The 14257-nt window shown below is 36.8% G+C and overlaps 1 protein-coding gene and 1 long non-coding RNA gene across 2 annotated transcripts; one reads left to right on the plus strand and one right to left on the minus strand.

Annotated features, from left to right (window-relative positions):
- Positions 1 to 223: 223 nt before the first annotated feature.
- LOC306881290 (cysteine/serine-rich nuclear protein 1-like) lies at positions 224 to 9299 on the minus strand. Its single transcript, XM_079435306.1, has 5 exons — positions 8895 to 9299; positions 5686 to 5872; positions 2799 to 3061; positions 2424 to 2720; positions 224 to 1823 (listed from the first exon to the last, which is right to left on the minus strand). The coding sequence occupies exons 1-5, from the start codon at positions 8937 to 8939 to the stop codon at positions 1008 to 1010; spliced, it is 1608 nt and encodes a 535-aa protein (XP_079291432.1). The 5' UTR covers positions 8940 to 9299; the 3' UTR covers positions 224 to 1007.
- Positions 8086 to 14146, plus strand: LOC306881291. Its single transcript, XR_013785138.1, has 3 exons — positions 8086 to 8422; positions 10602 to 10802; positions 12800 to 14146. It is a non-coding gene; the product is annotated as an uncharacterized lncRNA (long non-coding RNA).
- Positions 14147 to 14257: the final 111 nt, after the last annotated feature.

Here is a 14257-nt window from a genome sequence, read left to right on the forward strand (position 1 = left end):
AGGCAACTTCTGTTTACTGAGGCCCTCTTGTGGGGCTTCTAGGTTGAGAACAACAGCAGAAAGCCTACTTTTAAAAGCATCAATGTGAAAATTAATCAAACCTCAAATTTATGTCATTTTTTGCAAGAATATACCATATCTACATAGAAACAAATAGTTTAGCAATACTGGAATTATTCAAGTCTCCCTTTCTTCCATGTAAATGAGTATTTATCACTGGTTTTGTGAAATCAATTTTATTGAGATGAGTTATTCCACAGAAGAAGAAAAAAGCTGGACACATTTTGAAATGTCCAAAAAAATTCACTGAAGTAAATACAAAGCAGGCATACCACTGAAGCAAATGTAGCCTGAATTTTTATATATTACAAGTAATTCCTTAAATAATAATAATAATTAAAAAAAAACATTTCCTTTTAAATGTGAAGGCATGCAGGCCCTTGAAAAGACGAATATGAAATATGAAAATGGCATATTGACATTTATAACAGCTTACTCGTTTGAAACACTGTAACAAATACATTTCCTGTGCTACACAAAAATAAAACTTTGATTCACATACATGATCATTTAAAGCAAAACAAAAATGAGAAATAAATATGAATGGGTTTTTGTAAGTAAACGTTTAACAGTAAAACTTTATTTACTGCAATAGAATTAGTTTGATACCTTATTAAAAGGCAATGAAGCCTTTAGTTTATGAAGTATGAATATAAAATCTTACCTGTCCAAGACTTGGCTACAAAGATGAAATTGACATAGGCCTATTACTCATCTTGATCCTTCACACGGAGTGGTTTTTAACTGTATTTACACTGTGATCATGAATAGTTACAGACTATATTAATATCCTTACATATAATTCTAAGGAATATCCTTAAATTCGAAAATTATTCACCATTTTTCTCATAGTAAATGAGATTTATTCATATTGTACAATTGCAAATGAACAACGCTCATTTGTCTTTAAAACATCAGTAAACAATACTGAGCTGCTCTGATCACCATTAAGAAATTCCTACAAGAGACTCCAGAAGACAGACTCCTGAGTCCTCAATTAGAGCGGGACTAGGACAGCGGGGGAACTGGAGCTGTGACATATAGTCCAGATTACTATACACTTTAAAATGATTGCGGCTTGGACTGTACTCATGGAAAGTGTCAAAAAAGACCAGGTCAGAGTCTGAGGACAGACTGAGGTCCATGTAACAGTTCATAGTGTGATCCGGAGATGCAGAAGGAGTATTAGGGATATCAAATGGGTCGTCGACACATTCCATGCTGGCCTGATTAGCATTTTCATCAAGATACTCCAATTTAGATTTACTGGTGTTGCTTTCCTTTGTGGATGTGCCACCAGAAGCTTCTGTGGACAGATTATAATCTTTAATGTATGGACATCCTTCTCCATCAGAATCAGAAAAGCTAAGTATGTGAGTGAGTCCTCTGCCGTCCATGTCCAGTGTGGGTCGCTCTGAGGAAGGCCTTCCATCCGTCTCAGAGTCCAGACTCAGAGAAGAAGAGCAGGAGGTGTCAGCCATGTCACTGCTCCAGCTGTTTTCTCCCCGCCTGCAGAGCTCTGAGCTCAGGAGGAATGAGGGAGAGTCGTTTTCTACAGGAAATGTAATGGCTCTGTTCCTCACTGCTGATTGTTGCTCAGTGGAGATTAGTCTGTTGTCATCGTGCAGCCTCTTTTCCAGCTCCAGCTTCATGTGTGTGTGGATGTAGTGGCTCCGTACACGACTGGAGTTGAATTCGATTCGGCCTGCAGGATTCCCACAGCATTCCTTTGAACATCCACAGGGAAAGTTGGAGCGATCCATCTGTTGACAGATAATGTTTATTAAAAAAAAACAATCAGTACAGCTGCAGAGCTACTTCAGTTCTTATAATACAACTGTTGCTGCCCACAGGAAAGAAAAATCATGAGATCCATTCAATATCTCAATGACAGTAGAAGTAATTGAGACTTCAATTTAAGTTTTTCTCTTGAGAATATGACCCCAGTAATCTCACGAGCGATGCCAAGATTTTTGTCATCGACTGGAATATTTCTCAAATACACTACCATTATGTATGATTTTATAAAAGGTTTATATTTCAAATAAATGCTGTTTTTTCATTAAAGGATTCATCAAAGAATCTTGAAAAAAATTACTACAATTATTACTATGATTTCTGAAGAATCATGTGACATATTAAAATTAAAACAGTTATTTTAAACTAATAATATTTCACAATATGACAACTTTATTTTTTATTTAAAATGTAACCTTTGTGAGCTTAAAATTTCAATGAAAGTCTGCTAGGCAGTGCAGAATCTTTTGAGCAATAATATGTCAAAGATCAATATGACAACTGCACCATCATGAATAGGAATATATATACATTGAAAAAACAGAAGTTCATTTATTGCTAATTACTTGACATTTGATGCCAGCCAGGCTGCAGGCACAGGTCTCCGGCTCACAGAAGCCCTGGCAGTGGCATCCACAGTCTTCCCTCCACCGCCGCAGCTCCTGCAGCTGCCTCTTCTCCTCCTGGTCGATGCGCACCACTCCTGCTGCTCTCAATAATGCACGTCTCCGTTTGGAAGAGCAGGGACGGAGGGATCCCATATCTTTCAGCTTTGCACTACTGAGATCGGTATCCTCATCTGGGACGTCGTTCACTGTCAACCTGGCTGCTTCTGTCACTGTGAGAGTCCCACTGATGATCAGCTATAAAAAAAGAAGATACTGTAAGAAGACAAGCCATAAAGAAAACTGTTTTTGAATATTGGAAAATAACCAACTCACCTTCTGTCTCAATCCCTCCAGCTTCTCCTCTTGGTGGTGCTCACGTAGCCTCTCCATTCGCAAGCGCTGCTGCTCCTCCGCGTGCTCTGTCAGGGTGAACTGCTGCCGGGCAGCGTGCCGTCTAACCATGCCCAGTGTGCAGCCACCATGACTGGGCACACTGCTGAAACCTTGACAGCGCTGGAAAAGGAACACTGTAACCTGGCCAAACCGAACACTGCCTTTGGATTGAGTATCTTTAGTCTTCTTCAGGATGGATGAAACTAAGAGCAAACGATCAAATGGATTAATTATCATCTCACTCCAGTGGCTTCTTGAATCAAAATGTAAAGTTTTGACACTGGCTTTCAGGACTGCCACTGCATAGAATGACCCTCTGGTTACTGCAGGACAGCAGATGTGATTTTGCATGACAATGTGGGACATGTGCGTGACAGGGATAAATTTACTTCTATACGACTTTGTAAATACTGATTTACATCAGTTACAAAGTCTTTACACTCTGAAGCTAATGATAAAATGCTTTAAACCGTCAATAAGCTTCGTTAATTGAGACCATCTCTTTGATTGGCACTCAACTTGCCCATGTTCCCTATGGGACCTATTCAGTCACTAAATATAATAAACTAAATAACATACAAGTAGGTAAAATCCAATTTTATACTAAAGTACATTTCAACTACGTTATATTCCTATATTACACTATATAATTATACAAAACTTTAATTGGATTAAGTTCATTCATCATATAATTTATTGGATGTGGCAGCTTTGAGCAGGAAGTTTTTATCTTCTATGTGTCTAGAGGCCCTGGCTGGTTTACCTGTATTTAAAGGGTTAGTTCACCCAAATATGAAAACTCTGTCATTAATTACTCACCCTCATGTCATTCTAAACCCTTAAGACCTTCAAAGCAAGGACATCGTTAAATGGGGAAGTCGTGGCCTAATGGTTAGAGAGTCGGACTCGTAATCGAAAGGTTGCGAGTTCGAGCCCCCGGCCGGCAGGAATTGTAGGTGGGGGGAGGGAATGTCCAGCGCTCTCTCCACCCTCAATACCACGACTGAGGTGCCCTTGAGCAAGAACCCCCAATTGCTCCCCGGGCGCTGCAGCATGGCTGCCCACTGCTCCGGGTGTGTGTTCACGGTGTGTGTGTGTGTGTGTGTGGATTTGTTCACTACTCACTGCTGTGTGTGTGCACTTGGATGGGTTAAACGCAGAGCACCAATTTCGAGTATGGGTCACCATACTTGACAATACGTCACGACTTTACTTTTTTACTTTACTTTTTTATTAGTCCATGTGACATCTGTGGTTCAACTGTAATTTTACAAAGCTCCGAGAATACTTTTTGTGTGCAAAAAAAAAAAAAAAAAAAAAACTTTTTTCAACAATTCTTCTCCTCCGGGTCCCATCCTTCACCATTATTGAGAATACCATGACGAATGTGCTATGCCTTGTTTATGAGCAGAGGATTCGTCATGATACTCTCGATAAGCTTTGTAAAATTACAATTGAACTACTGATGTCACATGGACTATTTTAACAATGTTCTTACAATGTTTCTGGGCCTGGGAATATTTCAGTTGCATTGCTCTTTATGGAAGGTCAGAGAGCTCTCGGATTTCACAAAAATATCTTAATTTGTGTTCTGAAGATGAACAAAGGTCTTACAGGTTTAGAATGGCATGAGGGTGAGTAATTAATGGCAGATTTTTTTTTTTTTGTGAACTAACCCTTTAACCTTTATCTGGAGTTCCCTTTTCAAATCCACTATGGTTCCTTGGCAGTCGTTATCAGAGAGAAAAAAAAAACCCTCTCTGCAAATGCACTGGTCAGTTATTTTTCCACTCTTAGAACATGACAGCTGTGCATATGGATTTTTAAAGATTTATTTTTTGGCATTTTTAAATTTGATAGGACAGATCAAAGTTGACAGGAAGCGAAGTGGGAGAGAGAGAGAGGGGGGGACGACATCGGGAAAGGTCTGCAAGCCAGGACTTGAACTCCAAACTACATAACTACATAATTTGAATGCAAGTCACTGCTTAAGTCTTGCAGAACACAGGAAAGTCACTCTCCGAAACCTTCACCCTCTTTGTAAGTTGCTCTGGATAAAAACATATGCTAAATGCATAAATATAAGTGCTTATTTTATGGTGATTGTCACTGTTAGTTTCCACTAGAGGGCAGCTGAATCAGATCTGTTAAGAAGTAACCTGAACTCAACACTAGAGAGGCCTAATGAGACATTAATTATAGCAGTGGTCTTGCCATTTTTCGTATGCAGTACTAAAAGAAAAAAAAAAAGAAAAAAAATTTCTTCAAGAATGCAAAGTTTAGAAACATTTAGTGCCATCACTAAATTAATTTGTATGTTTGTTTTTTTGCAATACTAGTTTCTCTCTATATAAATGAGCATAATGGTCTGAGGTCAGACGTCAGATGTGTTTGCACAGTAGTAGCCCTAGTAAATCAGCTTTATTTGCAGCACTTCACATGCTGTGAATCATGTGAATCAAAAATTAAAAACATGCATGTCCAGGCACATAAACAGACAATATAATCTCACAGTACTACCTGCTAAGGTAAACCCTTACACAATAGATATGCTCTGTCCTGGTCAGGACAGTGTAACAGATTATAGCTTAATAACTGTTGTGCTTACATTGAGGTTTGTGGGTTTAAAATGACTCAGGGTGACTGTGCACAACATCTCCTGATAAACAATGTTACAACTGTCTGTTTCTCTTCTTATCTAGTGCTCTGCACAATAACGCTGAGGTTAGATAACAAGACCCCTCCTTATGTGTGTTTAAAAACACAGGAGGTGACAAGTGTTGCTTTGCATGATTTGAAAAATGCACAGTTACTATGCATGACTTACTTGGCATGTGATGGCTTGAAGAGAAAGAGCCAACAGGCACAAAGTCCATGATATCACTTTGGGGACTGTCTTCATCAGAGTCCCATTCAGAGCGTGATGAGGGGGATGAGGAGGAGTAAATGGCAACCTCGTCTGGGAAACCATATTTCCTCTTTAAACCCCCACGCTGTGATGTAGCCATGGTGATCTGTCAAATTATATAGGAAAAATTAAAGCATAAGATTAGATAAACATCAGTCAATTGAAAAGTAGATTTTACAGCAAATATGTCGATGGAAAATGTTTGTGATTATGATAAAGAATTGTTTTTTAAATCTAGTTTATGTGCCAAGTTCTTCAAAATGAATTCTGTGTATTCATGTTCGTTTCTTTAAAAAATTATATTTAATGATTATAAAAAATAGCAATATATTTTATAACAACAAGGTGTAACATATGTTACACTTTAAAAACCTTTTGAGTATACAAATCTTTGAACAAATTCAGTTTACAAATCTTTATTATTTTCTCTCTCTCTCTCTCTCTCTATATATATATATATTAAAAAGAGGCATTTATTATTTTTAATAAAAGTATTCAAAACTTTTCTGAAATACATAATAGTTATTAAAATATATATTTATTAATATATTTTTAGGGTAATTTTCTTTACAAAAAATGCTTAATTAATATAATTAATAAATATATATAATTTATGATTTCTCTAAATGACATGATTTCTCTACATGACATTTGGTTTTCATATTTTTAGTAAGTAGTGAACCTGTATTGTTTGTATGTTTTGTTTCCAATAATAAAGGATTATACCAAACTACTTAAACATAAAAAATTTAACACTTGTAAATGTAATAAAGTCTTTTTTCATTAAGATATCGGGACAGTTTTATAACCCTGACATTTTTTGTCCCCATCAAAACTAAATTAAATTCAGAAGTTAAAAACATGCTCCACATACAAGATGCTCATGCCTCATGCTTTATATATGAATAGCATTTTAATTGTATTTTTGAATGCATTTTTTAATGAATTACTGGGTCATAAAATGAGATCACGTTTTGGCCGTGCACCATGTCTGAAAATAGTATTTGTGGAGGTTCATTAACCATTAGCATACAAATCCTAACCAGCAGCAACTGGACGCCTCTCTCTTGTTCAGGCTGGTACCAAAGATTCACATCTTCACTCTCGGCAAAAGCCTGTTTAGCAGGTTTCCCAGTAAGACAAAACTTGACTTGAACTACTAAAACATCACTAGCCCATGCAGCTTTCTCAGGGAAATGATCATTGCTATTAATCCTATTATGCAAAGCGCATGCAAACACAAAAGTGTGCATTATACAAGCAATTATTAGTCTGGAGGGAGTCAATGGTTCCTTCTATCTCCCTCCGGAGTCATTAAAATTCCTCAGATGTTTGGAGTTCTTCAAGAACAAAATGTTAAGACATTCAGCTCAACTTAACATCCCAAACGGGCTAAACTGCATGACCAACTTTGTAACTCGATACTTGTTTTATTGCAGAATGCCCCAAAAGTACTATAGCAAATGCCAAGCTCCATTTCAAAGCTTATGAAAGCAATTACAAGTATACGCTGAGTGCAAAAAGAAATAAAAGAGGAAACTGTAACACAAATCGCACATTCTACTGAAGTTTTTCTGCTTGAGTGGGTGTGCGCTGGAAAGAAATCACATGCTAGCACATACATACAGAGAACTCTGTGTACCTCAGATGACAGAACAACACTACCTCACACCGCAGGACGGAGCAATCTGCATCACAGATCACCTGGTTCTTGTTCCAAGTGCATCCAATCAAGCCCAACCTACACAAATGGCTCATATGGCACACTGCCTGTATCCTGGACAACCTTAACTCTCTCTCTCTCTCACCTCTTTTCACACAGGTCTGGCTTTCTTTGGACAGTGTTGTGTAAACACCTGCACTGTAATCCCAGATGCCACAAAGTCAACTGTGTAAAAGGTCATTGCTGCATGAAATAAATTACACTTTGTGTTGCGCATAATAGTAAAAGTGTTTGTAGCATGTAAATCAAGCTTGGACAGAAATGCAGAATCAACTGGTGCGGTGACATGTGATTTATGGCTTCCTCTAGCTGTGACAAAGTGATAGTGATCTCTTAAAAGTGTGCAGACAACAGATTTCAAATTCATTCAATTATTCATTGTATCCTTTATGTGATGTGGGAGTGTTTATGTAGTGTAGTGAATGTGTAAGACAGGAGGGCAGCTGATTACAAGAACATAGGCCTAACATACAATAACAATTTAACAAAAAACACAACTTTTCACTGAAAGCCAAACACTTGGCAATGACAATTGGCCAGACTACAACTATGCAAATGAACATGCGAATGTTAGAATGTAAACAGAAGGAGGACGTGGAGTTTGCAGACTGCGAAAGGGGAAAGCAGACAGATGTCAGGTGGAAAAATAGTTTACCACTTTGGTCTACAGCAGACAAAACCAACTAGACTTTTTCTCACCTTTTCTATGCAGCAAAGCGAAGACTTAAAGCATCATGTATTTGTAAAATAGTGTGAATACAAGTAAAGTGGACAGTTTCTGACTGTTCTTTTTTTTTTGGTGCTGTTGGCTACAGTGTCATTCAATACAAGATGAAGTTAATACGGTTTATTATTGAGGGAATATACAGATGATTATTAAGCAAAAAAACAAAAAAAAGTTGTCAAACCCACTATAACTTGCCTTGGCCTTAGGTAAGCATCTTTCTCTTAAATCATTCATGAGGATCTGATTACATGACATTGCAGGTGCATCTACTTAAGTAACTGTGCACTATGTTTTTCATTAAAACATATTTTATTTACATTCTAATAAAATTACAAAACAGCTCCGTTTTATTTTAAGGATGATTCGTGTACCAAGTTAATAAAAACTTAAAAGTCTAAGCAGAGCGCCTGTTTAAATAGCAAAAGCTACTTTTTTCACGCACCAGCACTTTAATTCTGCAGCTGCTGAACTTCCGTAGCGGACTTTCTCGCGGTCATGCTTGATTTATTCAGGGGCATAAAGGACCACATTGCAACAAACTCTAGATTCAACGGTAACAATAGTGATTTAACCGCTTAGCTTATTGCCTGTACTACTGTTCGCCTTTTGGGAGCGTTTTACGTAAAATAATGTGTTGCGAGAAATCTACATGCACCTAGAACAAAAACAAACACTCACCCAGAGGTCGTGTATCCGTGTATCATGGGTGGAAGAGACGACCATACGATGCTTGAAAAGTTATCAAGATAGCACCAGCGTCCTCTTTCTTAGCTCTCGATGCACGTACAGTACAGTGAGATCAGCAGTTGTTGAGTTGTGTGTGTTCGTCAATGGAAAACTCCCCCCACACTGCCTGACGTAAACAGTAATGTGAGGACAAAAACAGCAGCACACAGACACGCTGGGTAAAGAACAGTCAGTCACGACGGAACTGGCAAAACAAACTTGTCAATGAGCCTGACGCCAAATCATTCAGCTGCCCACCACACGAGGATGTACTGGATGTCCTTCATTTGGTTTGCGTGATACACCCATAAGAAGACTCACAAGGGGGTCCTTATTCAGCAGTATCTTTTAGAAAGTGTTTTTAGACCATAAGATCATTCAGTCAAAGTCTGGTTTTGTTTTCTCTCAGTAAACCCTTTAAAATTGAGGAAGTCAGTGTTCTGTGTCATGTTCTGATAAAATGTCTTTCTGTGAGCAATTGGGCTTATTTTGGGAACCAACCATTTGTGAAAAGCATGTTCATATGTGACCCTGGACCACAAAATCAGTCATAAAGGTCAATTTTTCAAAATTGAGATTTGTACATTACCTGAAAGCTGAATAAATAAGCTTTCCATTGATGTATGGTTTGTTAGGATCGGACAATATTTGGCCGAGATACAACTATTTGAAAATCTGGAATCTGAGGGTGCAAAAAGTTGTCCAAATGAAGTTCTTAGCAATGCATATTACTAAACAAAAAATAAGTTTTAATATAGATAAATTTACAAAATATCTTCATGGAGCATGATCTTTAATTAATTCTAATGATTTTTGGCATAAGAGAAAAATAGATAATTTTGACCCATACAATGCATTTTTGGCTATTGCTACAAATATACCCCAGTGACTTAAGACTGGATTTGTGGTCCAGGGTCACATATGTCATTACTACTGTTTAATGGTTCCTCGAAATCTATACTATCTCCTCAGACATATAAAATAGAGGAGACCGGGGTTAGTGATAGGATTATTATTGAAATCAGTTTCTATCTGCACTGAAAATTGGTGTAGTATTTATAAACAGGTTTCACTCATAAATTGCTAACAAATTTCACAAATTACATGAAATTTTGAAGTCTGAAAAAGTACATTCTTTTAAAAGTTAAATAATTTTAGTTTTATTTACAAAAATGGGCAGTGTAGACTTAAATGTTAATGTCCTGACTACAAGTATCGAACATTTCCACTGTTATTGCTTTGGAAAATATACAGTTTGTTGAATAAACATTGCCCAGTAGTAGGGCATGTTGTCACAATGAAAAAGGTCAATAACATCTCATTTTTCAACAGAATTTAAACAGTACAGAAGACATCATGAAACAGTAAAAATGCACAATATAACACATCAAACCACTGACTAACAAATATTGTAATTTACAAATTTTGTAATTAATTGTACATTAATTTATCACATTTAAAATATGACAACATATTTGACATTTATGAGAAATTCCCATGTATAAAAATACTTTAAAAAAAACACACACACACATATTTGCAGTCTTTAGAAAAGCTTACAGTTACTGAAATAAATATTTTGTGACAACTAGCCCCGGTCTTTCTGACATTTTATTTAGCCTGATGATTTCTACTAAAGCATTAATGGATCTTTTCCAGCTTATGATGACAAAGAAAAGACAGCCAGTGATGGAGGTCAGACAAAAGGCACAGGAGAAAAACATCAGACTGCTGCTCCAGCCACTCAGCCAATCACTAGAGGAACACTCCCTGGATACCAAAGAGCCTCTCCTTGGCAATGACACTATGAAACATCCATCACAGGAGACTACTTGGGCATCATGGTTTCAGAAACAGATGGTAACATCTTTGTGCCTTCCTCTCACTCTTTCTTTCTCTCTCCTTCTCACACACACATAACACTGACTGTATCACCTCAATGATTTCCCATCTGTTTGGTAATGAAAACACAGGGCACATACCACCCGTCAGCCCCTCCTTCTAAGCTGGTGGTAAGACAGACATACAAAAGAACCACAGACGCTTAAAAAGCAGGTTAAAACATGTCAACAATACGCTGGGGAATGAGCTCTCAAACATAACACATCCATCTGCTGAAGGGTTCAATGTTTTGTATGAAAGATATTGTGGTTATTATTAACTATTCTGAAAATTACCATCAAATCTATTGAGAGAGTTTCCACAAGTGGAAAATGCAATGTAGGCAAAGTTGTGTTTCTGCGCAACATTTAGTGCATACCACAGACACTGCACAACATAAGCAAATCAATTCAAAGCATGGACCATAAATTTTGTAGTATGCAGAGTAAAAGTGGTAGAATGGAGAGGAGGCAATAGGTTATTAGCTCACAAACTGTACATCTGAGAATAATACACTGGACAAAAACAGAATTTGATGATTTCTTCATCCAATGAGATATTCATCCAGAGCAAATGGTATTTAATATTTATATTCAAATATTTGTGAAATAGCTCTCTGGAAAATTTGATTCTGATTGGTCAATCGCATCATCCAGTAGTCTGATATTTCCTAAAGCTACACTACACGATTTTTGCCGTAAGTCAGTGCCAGTTTGCAGATTTGAGTTAACAGATTTCATAGAAAATCTTGTAGTGTATGATGGTCACAGACTCTGATCTGTTTTGCTTCAGACTATGATTCCATCCAGTCAGAGGAAGTCAAACATGTTTGATATTTTCAGATGATTTTAGAGCATATTATTTTCTTTTGTCACGCATATCCTATAACAAGGCACACGTTTCTGCATGAGTTTGATGTGATCAGAACGACTTTAAAGTCTGGTAGTGGGAGATCTTCAGTTGTTTATTATATAATGGACAGTTTTTCGTTTGTAACTATTACAAAGTTGGTAAATGTATATGATGCCGGGTAATTTAAGATCTGTTCAGTTTTTAAAAGTCGTGTAGTGTATTCCAGCCTTAATATTCACCATCGTCCATGCTAACACTCTATAACAGTCACAAAATTGGAGCTACTTTCATGTTTCTCATATCACTCCACTAACTCACTCTCGTGTTTCATACAAGCACAGCTGCTGTGCCTCAGTTAGCAATTGTTGTACAAATAACCACAACTTATTAATATTAATTTAACTGTAATATTTTGTGCAGTGTTTATCTTGATGCCAGGCCAATTCCTTTGTACATTGAACAATTTTTTTTTTCTTAGTGGAAGCTTCAAGATAATGTACTGATAAGATTTTAAATAATTTAAACTAAAATTAATATTTCATGTCCACATATTTATTTATTTTTTGGGTTAGTAGCAGTGTAATAAGCAGGATAATGTAGTCAACTGGCTATTACCGCAAAAAAAATTGTGCTCAATAATAAATGATTTATTTTGTCTTGGGTTTTTGTTTTCAGTTGACTGTACATTAATATGATTTTTTTGTGTGATTTATTGTGCAATTTATCCTGTGATAATACACAAATATTTAGCATCAATAACACGCTATTTATTTATTTTATCAGTTGACTGTGCATTGACTGTAAAAAAAAAAAAAAAAAAACATTAAATAAACTGCATATTATTGAGCATCAACTAGCCAGCGTTGTACATCATAAATGAGATTTACAAACATTTTTTATTTAGTCTTCTTAAAAACCCTTATCATTAAAGTTATCATCACTGCAATGATTTTCCTGTTATATACTCATTCATAACCATCTGTCACAAATTCATTTTTTCTAAACTATGTCAACATATGCTGATTGTTTTTTCAGCACACAAGTGAGTCTCAATCTATCCCCCCTTGACTGAGGCAATCAGCTGTTGTGTAATAGTTAACCTACATTTCCCCCCTCGCTCTCAGGTTGCTGCCACTAGCACTTGTGGCCCACTTTCTGTCAAGAAGTGGCCTACATACAAGGAGATTCTGACAAACTTTACAAAGCTGTCGGCACAAAAAGCTCTGGCCTAATTTCTGACCCTTCACTGAATTCAGTCGCATCCACTCCGCTGATCTCTGCTGTCATGATGGGAGTCTATGAGAGGTGCAGTAGAATGCTTCTGGACTTCACAACACTAATTCAGCATGCAATACTGAGTTGCACATTTTCATAGCTTTTATTTGTTTATGACTTGAGGCAATGGAGAGTTAAAGTCCTCTAATCAAATGACTGATAAATACAGGTGGGATCGAGATGCAGTTTTTAATGTGAAATGCAAATCTGAGATGCAAATCTAATGGCAGCGCCTTTGTGTTTGGGCATTTCAACAGCAACAGCTATGGTTATGTTTGTATATCCATCTGAATAGACAGGCTGAACTCTTCAAGACTCTTTGTTTGCGCTTTTGCTTGTGTTGCCATGACAATTCAGTGCACCAGGTGTGTCCTACTCAATCTGCAGCTCTACATGTAAGAAAAGGCTATGGAAAGCAGCTTTAAACGTTCTTATGTTTTTAAAACTAACATGGCATTTTCTCTTGTTTAAATAGGCATTTACAGTATGTTATGCCAGTGCATGCTAACAAAAATTGCCTTGAGTATAGTCTTGAAATTTAAACATATCCCTTTCTTGTGTCAGTGGTCACTTGCATTAACTGTGGAAAATTACAAGTTGAATCTGTCCTTACACACAAAGAGAGAGACACACACTTCTGCTCCAGTAATTGGCATTGTGGTTCTGAGGATTCTCCTGGGTTTAACCTGTTTCTAAGTATAGCTATCTAAGTTTGCCATAGTGCTACACATTGGTTTGGAAGTACAGTACACCTCTCTCACTTCATTCACTGAGATCAATTCCCAGAAGTCTTTGTAGAGTTGTAGACAAAGAAAGAGTAGACAATGTGTAATCCAACAGCAAAAAATAAAATAGAATAAAAAATACTTTGCCGTTTTCAAATGCTAGAGAATGTAATGACAGTCATCCGTTAAAAAAAAGCTATTCCTTTTTTTATAAAACAGTTTTTTCCTGTCTTTAGTCATAATTATTGTGTTGTAATAGTGAGTTATAAAGCACCAGAAAGAGTGATGACCAATAACTCCATTAGCAGTTTCATTGTTATCTTCCCCCACATCATTCACTGTATAAATGTGACAAATGAACACATTCATCCTCTTAGGTTGCTTTGACTTCACTATGGGAACAGCGTGATGTGAGGTTTTGAGTTCTTGTAAAGAAAAGCGAAGTGAAATATCATTATGAAAGTTCAGCACAAAAAGAATGTAATAAAACAGTAAAATAAAAAGCACGTTCTTAACCTAAACAACACTTAAACTGTAGACACATGTAAGAGCTAAGTGTATGTAAACATATATATATATATA

The sequence above is a fragment of the Barbus barbus genome, assembly GCF_936440315.1.
Source record: "Barbus barbus genome assembly, chromosome: 15".
Taxonomy (NCBI): domain Eukaryota; kingdom Metazoa; phylum Chordata; class Actinopteri; order Cypriniformes; family Cyprinidae; genus Barbus; species Barbus barbus.